This window comes from Bos grunniens, chromosome 11, assembly GCF_055505025.1.
Source record: "Bos grunniens cultivar Pamir isolate PY7600 chromosome 11, Bosgru_T2T1.0, whole genome shotgun sequence".
In the NCBI taxonomy this organism is placed as follows: Eukaryota; Metazoa; Chordata; class Mammalia; order Artiodactyla; family Bovidae; genus Bos; species Bos grunniens.
In genome coordinates, this window is record NC_141175.1 from 2,385,731 (window position 1) to 2,400,033 (window position 14,303).

Here is a 14,303-nt window from a genome sequence, read left to right on the forward strand (position 1 = left end):
ACAACACCTGACCTTTGCTCGGCCTTTTCTCAGGCGGCTGTGCTGGGACCGTGACGAGAGTTTCGCGGACGGTGCCACCCTGGGAGGTTTCTGCTCAAGCCCCGACTCTCTTGAAACTGCGAGCCCGAGCCATGTCCACCTGGCTCCGTGTGCTGTGTTTTCTCTACCCGCACCGAGCGCCAGGAGGAGGGGGGCGCGGGCAGAGCCCAGGGGGATCTGCGTCCTGCGGGCCTCAGGGGACAGGCCAGAGGCCTCAGAACTGCCGATGGCACGCCAGACAGATCGGCCAGGCGCCCATGTGTCCAGCGTGGTTCCCATGTGGACTTCTCGCCAGGAAGGCAACCAAGGCCCTCTTTCTAACCCTGAGGCATGGGAAACCCATGAGGCAAACCAGCCTCTCTAACAGAAATCAATCCTCATAGGTGTCTTGACTCAATGGGACATCATCCAGGTAGCCCATCCCCCTGGAACTCAGACTTCTGTGACATTTGCAATTTGGAGAGGAGCTCTGAGCTGGAATCTGTCTCCATGGCTGAGTGAATGTGAGGCCAGGTGGGTGTTTGCACAATCATGAGGCACATGTCAAATGTGGCTGGGGTGAGGGTTCATCTGGGCAGGAAGGGGCATTTAGGGAGACACTAGGGGAGAGAGGCTGGCGGTCAGCTTCCCAGGGCATGTCTGACTAGATACGAAGGGTCTCTAACTCCCTTCATGGAAGCTGAGACTCCAGACCAGCCCCCACCTGAGCTCTCACAAAGCCTCCAGGCGGGGGCAGGCACACCTGGGTTCGTCAGGTGTGAAGTGTCGGCTGTCAGGGGTCTGGGAAGAGGTTGCTTATCTTCCCATCAGGTCGCCTATCCCTTTTCTTTTCCACACCTGCCCCCAGACCAACACAGCAAGCGCCATCCCAAATATCCACCTTTCCCCTATACTGACCAGCCGTGGGCCCAGGCCGGGGTGGGGGCCCCATCCTGTCGGGGTCCCCAGAGCCTGGACTGGGCCCAAGGCCACGTTTGGACAGAGTCTCCACACGCCCCCACGCCCGGCCCTGGCCTGCATGTCCCAGGGCACAGACGCACAGGCCTGTGAGCACCCCTCCAGCTCAGACCACTCTGGGGAAGCATCTGGCCGCCTTTGGATGTCAACCGTGACAGCCAGGCACACATTGCAAACTTCACCACCCACCCCCTCCCACAGACCCCAGGGAGACGCCCAGGGAGCACAGCACACAGCAGGGACCGAGCTCCTCTGGGGCAGTACTTACAGGAGCGCCTTTCTCTCCAGCTGGCCCAGGGGGCCCCTGGGGCCCGGGTCTCCCTGGAATTCCAATGGGCCCAGCAGCACCGGCTGGACCTCTCTCGCCTGGAGATCCCTGGGCAATGCAAGAAAGTGGTTTATTTCAAAGGCTCTCCAACTGCGTGGGTATGACTTCCTGAAGCCCCACCCCACCACACCATACCATTCCACCATCTCCTCACTTTAGAGCCCGCCATAGCTCCCCAGGGCCCCGAGTGAGCACAGACTATCCGGTCTGTGCTGAGGCTGTTTCTGAGCCCCTCCCATAACTCCAAGTCCCCGCAGAGCGTCTGAAGACACCTCTTCTTTAAGTCCTGCCCTGGAGGGACCTCGTCTGGGACCCTGGCATCTACTTGGCCCTGTGGGCTCCGCCTGCCCCCGGGGTGCTCACTGGCTGCCCGGCTCCTCCACGCTGTCCGCTCTATGGGGGAGGCTCTGGCCCCGGGACAGGACTGACAGGTGGGCACGTGGACTAATTCTGGGGGTCAGCACTGAGGACCCTGGTTCCCCGGGAGGCATCCTGTTCCCAACCTTTATCAGAAGGAAGATGACTTTTCACCTCACTTCCCCCTGACTTCCCCATCATCATCGCTCTCAAACGGCCCCTAACTCAGGCGGAAGGGGATGTTGTTTCATGGTCCACCCTCAACCCAGCCAGGGGCCGGGGCCGCTCCTGAAGCCCCCACCTGAGCAGATGAGTGGGGGCTGTCGGATGGGCCCCGTTTTAAGGGGGAAGTGAGGCAGATGTCACTTCCCCATAAAGAGTCAGACAAGAGCGGGGGTCTGTGGGCACAGCCTCATGTGGCCACTGAGTCCCCCAGACCATAGCCTGGGGTCTCAAAGGTCTGAATCTTCAGGCCTCGTGTAGCTGAATCTCACGGTGGGGAGGGACCCACTTAAGGAAACAGCACAGCTCTGGGGGCCAGGCCTCCTGCCTGTGCTGAGTCACCTTTGCCCTGAGCGGCCTTGGGTGTGTGGATGGCCCGGCTCGAGGCCCTGGAGCTGCGTGTGCCCGTGTGGGCTGTGCCAGGCCTGGACCCGCGCTGAGCACCTCCACGAGCTCGGGGGCCCACTCAGGCCTCGTCCACACTCCCAGCCCTCCAAGTTCCCTCACACAGCACGGCCCCTCCCCGGGCCTTCCTCACTGGCTGGCAGCTCAGGCACGCTGGCCACATCCATCCCGACTCCACCTCCTCCACCACAGCCTTCCCAGGACCCCCGGGGGACCATCAGAGCCAGGGTGCGTGCTCCCCAGCCCTCAGGACACCTGCTCTCCTGCAGAGCAGGCTTGGAGGGAGAGGGTGGGAGAGGCTTTGTGCTGGGCCAGTACACTCACCGCGGGGCCTGGTGGGCCGGGGGGGCCTTCACTGCCTTTCAGTCCAAGCGCCCCCTGCAAAGCAACGAGGTGTGAGAGGGGGCCGCAGGGAGAAGCCTCCCCGGGAGGGACATCCAACCCGTCCCCCGGCGGACCCCTCACTCACCACTGGACCAGGAAGTCCTCGGTCTCCAGGGAAGCCTCGCAGCCCGGGGGGACCGTCTTTCCCAGGAAGGCCGGCGGGGCCTGGGTCACCCTGGAATCAGGGCCACAGGTCAGTTTCGGGCGATGCCCACAGCCCAGGTGGATGGGGAGTGGGTGGGGCCGGTCTTTAGATCCACTCGGGAGCTGGGCTGGAGGGGGGCTTCCCGGGGCTCACAGCTTTAAAAGGAACCTCTGGGTCTTGACTTGCTTCACTGGTTGATGGATCCGGGCGCCGGAGCACGGCCCAGGCTCACACCTGGGAGCCTGTGTGGCCAGCTGGCCCTGCGTGTGGCGTGGGAACTGACTCTGTCTGGGACTCTAATCATGATCTGTGGAGTCCTGCTCCCCGTCACATCCTTCAGGGCCACAGTGGCCCGAGCGGGGGCTGAGGGCCTGTCCTTCCCGTGAACCCGGGGATCCTCGTAAAACTGGCTCAGGTGAAGAACTCCGTGGCCAAAGCATTGGAAGCTTTGCCTGAAATGGACTCGCTGCTCAAGATATTCGTCTTGAGCCTGAACCACATTTTCTGAAAGGATTCTCTGTCTGACCATGTACCTTCCTTGAAATTCACTAAGGCTGTGACGTCTTCTAGGACTTTCCCTGGGGTCCCACATGGGAGGGTAGGGGCGTCCTTTCCAAACTCAGCCAGCTCTCTTTATGGCTAAATGGCTGTCTCTACGTTATACACACACACGTATGCACAAGCACATATGTATGTACTCCATCATGTATGCCTGCATACATACATGTGCGTGTGTGACCTTTTCACTCTTTGATTACTCTTCAAGTTTACTTTGCTGTATGTGGTCACGCAAAGGGCTGGAGAACTTATCTCTCCCGAGTCCCTCACTGAAAAGCTGAAAGAAGAGGGCCGTTCGTTTTTACGCAAAAACACAGGAAGTTATGACTGCCAGCTTGGGGCACCCAGTCTGGGGGTGGGTTTTTTAATTATTTATTCTTTCATTGATGCTTTCAAATCGTGGTGCTGGAGAGGACTCTTGAGAGTCTCTTGGACTCCAAGGAGATCAAACGAATCAATCCTAAAGGAAATCAACCCTGAATATTCATTGGAAGGACTGATGCTGAAGCTAAAACTCCAATACTTTGGCCTGATGCAAAGAACCGACTCACTGGAAAAGACCCTGATGCTGGGAAAGATTGAAGGCAAAAGGAGAAGGGGGTGGCAGAGGGTGAGATGGTTGGATGGCATCACCAATTCAATGGACGTGAGTTTGAGCAAATTTCGAGAGGTAGTGGAGGACAGGGAAGCCTGGCGTGCTGCAGTCCATGGGGTCGTGAGTAGTCGGACATGACTTAGCGACTGAACGACAGCTTTCGTGTCTTAAAGTGGAGAATTTTTTAAAGGGTCACTTTCCGCTGACTTCAGCTTAGACACATGAAGTGTCAGACTTCTGTCCATTTCTGGGAACGGGTGGGCGGCCACTCTGGGTGCCCTGGGGAAGAGGTGGTCCACAGCCCCCCCATCATCTCTGTCCGGGAAGCTGATCAGTTCAGGCCCTTCTTCAAAGTGAGCAGAGAGGAGCTGAGTCCCTGGTCTGAGCGGGTGCATTGGCATGAAGAGCAGCTGCTTGAGAATCACACATTCATCAGAGAAAAGCATCAGAAAGACACAGACCAAGGGCTGAAACCGTCCCCAGGAAAGTCTGCTCGGGACAAAGGTCCCAGCCACTCACCTTCGTCCCTTCTTTCCCGGCCAGGCCCGGGAGCCCCTGTTCACCGGGGGGGCCTGGGGGCCCAGGGTGGCCACGCTCGCCCATGGGACCAGTTTCCCCGGTGGGACCCTGCGGGGAAAAAGCGTGTCAGCCAGTAAACACATTCCAGGGACACGCAAGAAAGTAACCTTCTCTGCCTCAGTCTAAGGACAGCCTGGTCACAGAGGCGAAGGGCCACTGCGAGCCCACCAGACCATCACCTTCCTTTGAAGGTCTTCTCCTTCTGGTAAAAACCCAGGGAGAGCAAAGCGCACTGGGGGTGCTGTTCACCAGCTACTGCCCGGCCCCCACTGTGGTCCTGAGTCTCGTCTCCAATGAAGCCGGCGGGGCCTGCGTTTCCTGGGCCTCGGGGGGAACCCCTGTGCAGGGAAGGGCAGGGGGCGCACCCTCGTTTCCTGGGTCAGTATCTTATTTACCGCCACGTTAGGCACAGACTTTCTGGGAAGCAAGGTGACTGTGCCCCGTTTTGCGGCCCTGAGCCTGCAAGCCCATTCTTGCACAGATCCAAGGTTAGAATGGCAGCCCCGGGCACTGGATCCAAGGCGGGGAGTCAGGCTGCATGGACCCCAAGGGCTGGGCTGCCCGGAGGGTGGAAGCCGGACTCCCCGGGCCTGCCTGGTCTGCCCACAGGGTTGGCAGCTGGCTCTGCCCGCTCGGTTCGCGTCATGCGATCACTCCCCATCTCTGCACCTGCTCTGCTGCGTGGAAAGCACCTCTGAAGCAGTGGTCTAGGCCTTATGACGTCTCCCGGCTGCACCCATACCCTGACGATGCAGGGATCTTCTACCCTGAGCGTGACCCTGTCTCCCGAGTGGGCGGGGACCCGGGATGACCCCAGATGCCAGCGGGGCCTGTATCTCACCTGAGGGCCGACCACACCCGGGGGGCCTGGAGGGCCGGTCTTGCCTTGGAAACCCTGCGAAGAGAGAGTCAGCCCGCTGAGACTGCTGAAGTGGCAGACAGAAGGTCACCCCAGCCCCCACCCCACCCCAAAACAGTTGACGTCCGAGACCTCATTGAAAAGGGCCATTTCTCTTGTCCCACTTCGCATGAATTTAGGAAGGTCAGGAAACCAGACAGGATCGTTTCACTAGCTGCTTCCATCACCCCGCCTTGCTCTGAGAAATATACTCTGTAACCGTTCGTCCTCCTCACGTCACTAAGTGTCCGTTTTCTGAGCAGACTTGGTGTCACAGCTGCTGGAAACTACACCCGGGAGCCACCTCTGGGCTGCCTCTTGTCAGTGACTGTGCGGGAACTGTCCTGCTGGTGTCCCCAAGGCCCCTGGGGCAGGACAGCCGGTTTTATACGGCACACATTGAAATCCGGACGCAGAGGGGACTTGCCACTTCCACAGTGTGGCAGCTGGGAGGTATTCTTAGCTCGACTCAACAGGAACCGCTTGTTTCTGCTCCGCTCGCTGGCACGGACCCGGCCGCCTGGCTGCTCTGCACACGCTCTCCCCCAGAGGCGAAGCTGACGGCAGAGCAGCACGGGTTTCATTTCCGGCATTCATTTCCACGGAGCTCGGCACGTGCGGACAAGATGCCATCTGCAGGCGCCACGTGATGCCGGGGGAGACGTGCAGATGCTACGCCCGGGAGGCTTTCAGTGGAAACTCTACAGCGTCCGCAGAGGGAAGCGGCTCGTTTAAGGCCACAGCAAGAGCCGCGGGGCCAGCTGCCCACGGGGCTGAAGGGCAAGGACCTCTGACCCAGAGCACGACAGCCAGCGAGTGTGCAGCTGAGGGACACTTGACGCTCAGCCGCTGGACTGTGCAGACCCAGAGCAGAGGCAGCTTCACAGCAGAGTCTGGGAGGGCTCCAGCCGAGCTGCACGCACGGGCCTGGCACGGCCATGGCCGAGGCCGCGCTCCCCGCAGGAGACCTCTGTGCGCTCAGTCGTGTCCGACCCTTGGTGGCCCCCGGGACTGTAGCCCACCGGTCTCCTCTGTCCATGGAGTTTTCCAGAAAGAGTACTGGAGTGGGCAGCCATTTCCTACTCCGGGGGATCTTCCCAACTCAGGGATCGGACCTGTATTTCTTGTGTCTCCGCCTCAGCAGGCAGATTCTTTACCACCGACCAGCTGTGAAGCCCCCATACTACACTTAATCTTAGCCGCAAGGCCAGCAGCCTTTACAGGGTCAGAAACAAGGCATGCTGGACAGATCGACGGCATCTCCCCTGCTCGGGGGGCTGGGCAGCAGTGCCCACGTGGAGGCAAGGAAGGCCTGCGTGTGGTCCGCCGGGGGACACCCGCGCCAGCTGAGGCCGGGGTCCATCTCAGCGCCTGTGACGAGCGGGCTCTGGGCTCGCATGTAGGAGGTGCTATGATCTCTTGTGTTTCCAGTTCTCTAACAAAAGCACAGGTCATGACCCCGAGGAGGGCCTCTCTGCAGGGCATCTGGACTGACCCCTGGAGGACGCGACACCCCAGGCGGGCCCAGATGGGGGTGCCCCTGAATCTCCGGGGCAGCCAGGCCTGGTGGGGGGGGCAGGAAGAACCTGCCCTGCTTTGCCAGCAAAACAAGCTGCTTAATCACTCTGCCAGACTCTCCCCAGAACGAGGCAGAGGGGAGAGTGCGCACCGTGAGACGAGAAGCCTTCCATCCGATCTGCTCAGGAGAGCACTGGAGAAAAGCCTGCAAAGCTGGGGGTGCTTTAGTTTTTCTCCAGAAACAAAAGAGCAAAGCGAACTCTGTTTTCGGCCACAGAGCACCAGGACGGCACATGTAGGGGACTCTTCATCACCACGAGCCAAAAAGGGACCCGGGGATGTTTTTAAGCAGCACCAAGACGTATTAAGTGTGCTGTTAAGGATCACACTTCTCAAGGGGACGGCTCCTCCTGGGAGAGTCAGAGGTCTCTGACCACGTGGACGCCGGATGCAGACACAAGGGGGCCTTCCCGTGGGCCAGTCCCCACCACTATGGTGGCCAGAAGGTCACCAGGCGCTGCGAACCCCAGCTGTCCAGAGCGGGAGCCCCCAGGTCACAGGGTGCCCACGCCCTTCCCAGGGACAGGCCTGGGGGGACTCAGCATGAAGCTCGCTTGAATCCCCCGTGGCTCCTGGGACCAGGAAGTGACCCCAGTGCTTTTTCTAGAACTAAAAAACGTGGGCGTCCATTAAGTCCAGCTGTCAAAGACTGTGGCGGCCGCTGCTACAGGTCAGGGCAAGGCCAAGCTGAGCCCTGACAGCAGACGCTGGCCCTGAGCACGGCCAAGGGCCCAAACTCCAGCCCGACCGGCCGCCTGCCCCCTTACTGAAAAGGGCACTTGGGGGAAGCCGTCTGGCTCCCTGCCATCCCCCCGAGGCCAGAAGGGCCGGGACAGACAGGGCTGGGGGTGGCATAAAGTAACCGGAAAGCTGGAAACAGAGGACCTGCCCAAGGAGTGTCCAGTTCAGACGCACGTGGCGTGCGCTGGGCCGCACTCCGACCCTCCCGGGGAAGGCAGGGGCCACTCCTCTAGGTTCCGTTGGCGTCACGATGGTTGCACGTGTGACCTTGGGCCAGGCTGCCCAGGACGGCTTGAAGCCGACACCTGCCCTCACACACAGAGGCCAAGGGGCTGCTCGGAGGCTGTGGAGCTCCCTCCAGAGAGGGCGCATCCCGCGGCCACAGGAGCCGGCCGGCCCTCGGGGGGCTTCCCAAGGCTGAGCCTCAGCCTTGCCTGAGCCGACCGGCAGTGACGGTCGGGCGCGGCGCCCACATCCCCCGGCGCTGCCCACACTCACCGTCTCGCCTCGCTGTCCAGGGTGCCCCGGGAGCCCGTCCTTGCCTGGGGGCCCCTGCAGAAAGCAAAGGAGAGAAGCTTCATCTCATCCCAAGACACACACATCTTCAGGACTTTGTGCCACCCCAGAGGACAAAAGCTACCATTTCAGTTCCAAGGTGATGACGGCAAAGTCACAGTAACAACCACTCCTGGGAGCCCGGGTCTGGGCTCCACCCCCTTGAACCCTTACATCCACCCTGAGGGTCACTGTCGTCTCCCACAGGGAGAAGCCAAGGCGTCAGCAGCCCCTGAGGCCCGGCCGCAGGAGGCACTGGGCCCAGGTCCATGCAGGGCAGAGGTCGAGCTCCTTCCTAACCCCCGTGCCCACGCGCGTCCCAATAGGCAGCAACTCCTGCGATGAGGGGCTTTTCCTTCTTAGAGGAAATACACTGTTATCTGCTGCGAGCTGAGCTGTGCCTCTCCCCACCACCATCAGGAAAAACAGGTTGAGGTCCTAACCCCCTGAAGCTGCGACCCTGGCCTCATTTGGGAACAGGGTCTCCGCAGACGGGATCAGGTCAAGGTGAGGTCTGGCTGGGTTAGGCTGGGCCCTCATCCAGAGTAGAGACAGAGAATGTGAGACACAGGAGGAGAGAGGAGAAGGCCAGGCAAAGATGCAGGCAGAGTGGGGCTGGGGGTCCATGAGCCCAGGGGGCCAGGGGCTGGGAGAGGCCTCCGGGGGAGGCATGGGGCCCCGGCCCCGGGAGTTCGGGCTCTGGCCTCCAGATGGAGAGAACGCGTTTCTGTGGTTTTAAGGCGCTGGGCTTGTGGCCATTTGTCGTGACAGCACTACCACCCTGACTCAGGGCCGACTGGACAGTCATGATGGTCTGATGACAGAGGGGTCCGTGCGCCCCAAACTGCCCCTCTAGCCAGAGCTCCTGGGCTGGCTCCCCTCCCCTGAGCCCGCTGCCTGGAGGCCAGAGCCCTGGGGAAAGATCAGCGTCTCCGGGACACCCTGGACAGGCCCCACAGGGAAAATGCGGTACTCACCGGGGGGCCCTTTGGTCCAGGGAACCCTGTGGGTCCTTGGGGTCCGTTGGGTCCCTGGGGACAGACAAGAGTCAGTATGAGGACAGGCATTGCCCCAGCACGTGGGCCCAGCAGCCCCACCATCGGATCTCTGAGAACAGGCACGGTCACCCCTACTCCCCACGACTTTCGAGAAGCTCTTTCCAGCCCTGCCCTCGCCAATGTGAAAAGTAAGTCCGTTACACAAGAAGGTCCCTTGGGGCAGCGTGAGGCCCAGGACTCGGTTTCCGGACATCTCAGCCACCCCCCACCTCAAGCCCCAAGGCCAGGGCCAAGGGGATGGGGTCGTCATCTCCAACCAACAGAAAAGACTTTACTCCCGGGGAAGGCCACCCCCGAGCCACCTCTGGATTTTAGGAACCATCCTCCTTCTCCAGAGTCGAAGGCTGGCCATGCTCTGCCCCGCCCACCCAGGAAGAAACGCTGGGGGCCGCTGAGGGCAGGCAGCTCTCCTGCAGATGCTCCTGGGGGTGTTCCTGGACGCATCCAGGTGCTTACCCGTTCACCTGGAGGGCCGGCCGGGCCATCGCCTCCAGAGTTGCCCTGGGAAGGCAGGGAAAGAGCAAGAAAAGTTTATTATTACTATTTCTGTCATCACTATTTTTGATGAAAAGACTCTGGCCCATGACAGCATCACAGGTGCAGCATCACTTGGCACCCCTGTGCCCTCTGCAGTCACCCCTCCTCCATAGGGAGCAGAGCGCGCCAGCCTCGGGTGGTCCTCGCCTCTGCACACACACCCAGTACCGAGCCGGCCTCGCCGGGGCTGAGACACTCCCAGGAGAACGCGCTGCTGCTCTGGGACAAAGGCCAGGCTCCCACCAGGGGCCAAAGCTCACGAGAAGACGGGACGCAGGCTGCGTCCCAGGCCCACCCAGCAGCCTGCAGCAGCTGAGCGTTCAGTCAGCCTCCGGGGGCGCGACTGGGCCCAGAGCTCGTCACGGAGGGACTCGGGCAACCCCCGGGCCCGCCCTGCCCCTGCCTGGCTCGCCACCTCCGCCAGCTGCGGGCCCATCTCCTTAGCAGCAAAGTGCGCTGGAATCACGACCCCCACAGGGCAGAACAGGACGGGCCTGCTGCCTGGCCGAGGTCTGCTTCCACATCGACTGGAGTAGCTGGTGTCAAGGCCCCAGGGTGGGAGAAGAGGCCTTCGAGGTGGGCCTGGACTCTCGCAGGGGTGGAAAGAACTTTCTTTAGAATCCCGGCAAGATGTCTCTTCCAAAGCCCTCTCGAAGAAAAGAAACGAGGCCTCCCCATCAGAGCGGAGGGACATTGGTCCAAAGCCTGGCTGGGCCTGACTTCCACGCTGCGGTGGCCCCGGGTAGCCTCTGTGGTTCGACCTCACCTAACTCAACCAGCTCCTTCTTAAATACCCCCAGGAAATCTTCTTTCATTCTTTCATATTTTGCAGCGGAGAAGGCCGTGGGGCCCCCTCCGTGGGGGGTCAGGCCGGGGCCGCAGGGGAGACCACATACGCACCTTGGGGCCAGGCTTGCCGGTGATGCCCCGTGGGCCTCTTTCACCTCGTGGGCCCTGGACAAACAGAAGAGAGGACAGGTGGACCCCAGCCCTGCGCGCGCGACGCCTTCATCCCCCTCCCGCCAGGCAGGCGCCCCACCACCACGCCCAGTCTGGAGGCCGCCCTCCGCCCAGGGTTACCGTCGGGCCTCGCTGCCCCCGTGGTCCCGGCTTCCCAGGGGTGCCCTGCAATCAGAGAAGGGTGTCGGTCAGTCACGCAGCATGCCTGCCACTGAGTGGGTGATGCAGAGCCCGCTGGAAGTCAAGCTAGAAAAGCCCGCCCCCTTGTCTTGGCTTGAAAGGAAGCCCTCTCAGGGTGGCAGGATGCACCCCTCGGGCAATGCGCCCAGACTCACGTGTCTGCAGAGGGCCTTCTGAACCCCAGCTCCCTCTGCTGCCCGAGGGATGCTCACCTCACTTCTCTGGTGTCCTCCCCTCAGAACATCCACTCCCTGCCCCTTCCCTCCCCCGCCCAACCTTCCCTCTTCATCTCTCGCAGCAGTGGAGGTGGGGAGGAATCATTATTACGAGAGGAGAAAGCCAACCCCTCTCATACATAATTTACTTCCGCTACAGTTAAGGATATTAGCCATTAAATTTTCAACAGGCTCTGCAGACAAACAAACCTGCAATTTAATATATAAATCATATATCCCAGCGTCATTTGCTTCTCTTCTAATAGAATTTAGACTCCTTCTCTCTGTTGTTTTGCATTTTCCAAACCACGGAAAACAAACGCACCGCAATCTTTTTTCCCCAAAGCAAAGACGTAATAGCTGTAAGTGCAGTTTACCGACAGCGCGTGCGAGTAACGGATTGATCAAGGCCCATCTCCACTGCCTCTCCATTCATCTTCCGGAATTATTATTTTTTCCCTGGTTTCTAACGACGAAGCCCCAGATGGATCTGCATTGCTAAGGACCACCTAAAACATTTCCTCTCACCATCTTTCACTCATTTGCTGCCAGAATCAAAACTGCTTTCCAGAGCCTCCCGTTTTGAAAGGAATTTAATAAAACCGTTTATGATGAGGAGGTAATGATGGAGCTTTTAAACGATGCACGCTGGTCTCCCTGCTTCCGTTAGGCAGCGGCGTCTCTTGGCTTCAAATAAATATTTGCTGACGAGAATTAATGAAACATCTGCTTTCTTCAACTGATGGGCTCCCGCCAGCGAGACACCGTGGCCCACCCCCGGGTGACTTCCTGGCATCAGTGGGTAAGTCCAGCTGGCACGTCAGCTCATGCCAAGCCTCCATCCAACAGCAAGACCTGCATCACGATTCCGATCCTGCAGCCTGACCAGCTCTCGGTTCCAACCTAAACAAACTGCCCCAGCCTCAGCCTCGGATTCCGTCGGCCTCCCAGGCGGCACCAGCCTTCCCAGGTTTGCTGTTAAACGGAGCCAGAGTCTGTACCCTGGTGACGGAGGCTGCTGGACAGAAGACGCCCCACTCATGGCCTCCTCAGCAAATCTCCCGTGAGCACCTGTCCGCCTGCCCTTGCAGGGGAGGCAGGGGTCCTCCCAGAACTGGCCTCGCTAGAGTCGAGATGCCCTAAGCTGGCGATGGAAGCTTTGGGCTGCAGGAGGTATTGCTAAGGGGCTGGCTCTTCCCAAGCCGGTCTGGCAGGGACCCTGCCTTGGCCCGGGATGCAGGCCAGTGATAGGGACAAGCCATCAGTGGTCACGTGACAGCCAGCTGTACGTGGACCTCCCGGCCAGCAGTCTGCCGGCCCAGCCAGCCCCTCCAGAGAGGCCGGGACGAGGTGGACGGAAGACCTGCCGGCTCTCAGGCAGCCCAGATGCAGGGGCACACGCGTGTCAGCACACACGCCACCTGTCACGTCCAGTATCCCAGCCCTCAGACGCATCGGCAAAGTCCCGAAGTAGACGTTTCCTTGAGGTGTCCAGGCTTCAGGCCCCGTGAACCAAGCTGGACTCTCAGACCAGGAGCGAGTCCCCGGTCCCAGGCCCTCTGCTTTCCAACCACCCATTCGCAGTGACGACCTCGGTGGCTGCGTGCCGATGCCCTGGAACAACGGCGTGTGGGGGCCGGGGGAGTCCAGGCACCTGCCCGGCCTTCTCAGTTTGGGGGTGGAATGGCTGAGAGGCGGGAGAGGGGAGCAGGGCTTGGAGTGGAGTGCCAGTCCCGGGGCCACAGCCAGGCCTCCGCGGCGTCCCCAGCCTGGCTCCTCCATGCAAAGCAGTGGTGGTCACATCACAGGCCCCCGTCAGCTTTCATGACCCCTCCTGGGGATTCTCCTGGCAACGTGGTGTGGAAGGCCCTGTTCTCCAGCACCGGGGCTGCCTGCTCTGTGGCTCCGAGTTTCCTCTGCTTTTACAGACCCTGGACTACTACTTTCCACGAGTGACCGCCTTTCCCCAAGACGTTAGTCAGACTGTCCCCACCAGGAAGAACGAGACAGATAGGTAGGCAGGTGGCTGATAGACACACGGACAGATGTAAGTACAGATACAGACACGGACACGACACGGACACGGCATAGATAGGAACACTCAGGTGTGTAACTTAGGACACAATACAGACGGGACACAAACATGCAGACACAGACAGGCGTGTAGACACGTCTAGACACCAATACACACAGACAAAGTGTGGTCGCCCTGTGTCACGCTTGCACTCAGGAAGCCCCGTTTTCTCTTCCTGAATCTGGCAAACACGTCCATTTACATGGATTGTGGATGGCTTTAGGTCTTCCCCCGTGCTTTCTAGAGATCGCACTGTCTTAGCTCAAAGACAGTAACGGTAGCTGGAATGAGCACTTAACAGGGGCAGCTCGTCCGTCTGGGCAGGGAGGACCCGCCCAGGCCTGCTCTGCACACCCCACACGCCTGTGGTCAAGGCCGCTGGGAGTCCAAAGGCCCAAGCGGCCCTTCTGATCCCATTCACCAGGAGCAGTGCTCAGGCTGCCTTGTGTGACGCCGCGAAGGGCAGTTCCCGCCGGAGGCCTGGGGTGGGGAGGCTGGGGGACGGCCCCGCAGTCTGGGCCCTCGGATCACCTTCACACGCGATGACAACGGACGGAAGCCAGGCCCACTGCCCCCCGGAGGGTGTCCAGTGACACGGCAGCCCAGGCAGAGGAGGGGCGCACCTGGACCCCGGATGAGGGGCTCACTGAGACGTCAGCACAGAGCGAGGGCCTCTCCCGCCTTTTTTTAAAATGAGTCACTTGGGCTGCAAGAGAAGAGTCTGGGTTTCGCCAGTGACCTGAGAGCTGCTGCAATCGTGGTGAGCGTGAGAAAGAGCCGTGTCCTCCACACGCCTCCCTCTCTGGCCGGCTGCCTGATCTACCGCACTCCCGCCCAGCCCAGCGCTCCGAGAGCCGCCAGTGCGTCGCGTAAAGACTGAGGTCAGCTGTTCTGGAAAGCAGTTCTGGCAGCAAAGTGGGTGAGAAATAAACATGGTG

General features: G+C 60.5%; 1 protein-coding gene across 4 annotated transcripts in view; it reads right to left on the reverse strand.

Moving 5' to 3' along the window:
- The window catches only part of COL5A1 (collagen type V alpha 1 chain), a 148,134-nt gene that overhangs the window by 33,884 nt on the left and 99,947 nt on the right, over positions 1-14,303 (reverse strand). For all 4 annotated transcript variants that reach the window (XR_015135702.1, XM_086323391.1, XM_086323390.1 and 1 more), the window contains exons 33-42: positions 11,017-11,061; positions 10,837-10,890; positions 9,856-9,900; positions 9,319-9,372; positions 8,285-8,338; positions 5,411-5,464; positions 4,510-4,617; positions 2,778-2,867; positions 2,633-2,686; positions 1,265-1,372 (exon numbers count right to left, since the gene is read on the reverse strand). Coding sequence is in view for 3 of the 4 variants with exons in the window: in XM_086323391.1 (XP_086179517.1) it covers positions 1,265-1,372; positions 2,633-2,686; positions 2,778-2,867; positions 4,510-4,617; positions 5,411-5,464; positions 8,285-8,338; positions 9,319-9,372; positions 9,856-9,900; positions 10,837-10,890; positions 11,017-11,061 (666 nt within the window). In the remaining variant the exon portion in view is untranslated. The remainder of the gene's footprint in view (positions 1-1,264; positions 1,373-2,632; positions 2,687-2,777; positions 2,868-4,509; positions 4,618-5,410; positions 5,465-8,284; positions 8,339-9,318; positions 9,373-9,855; positions 9,901-10,836; positions 10,891-11,016; positions 11,062-14,303) is intronic.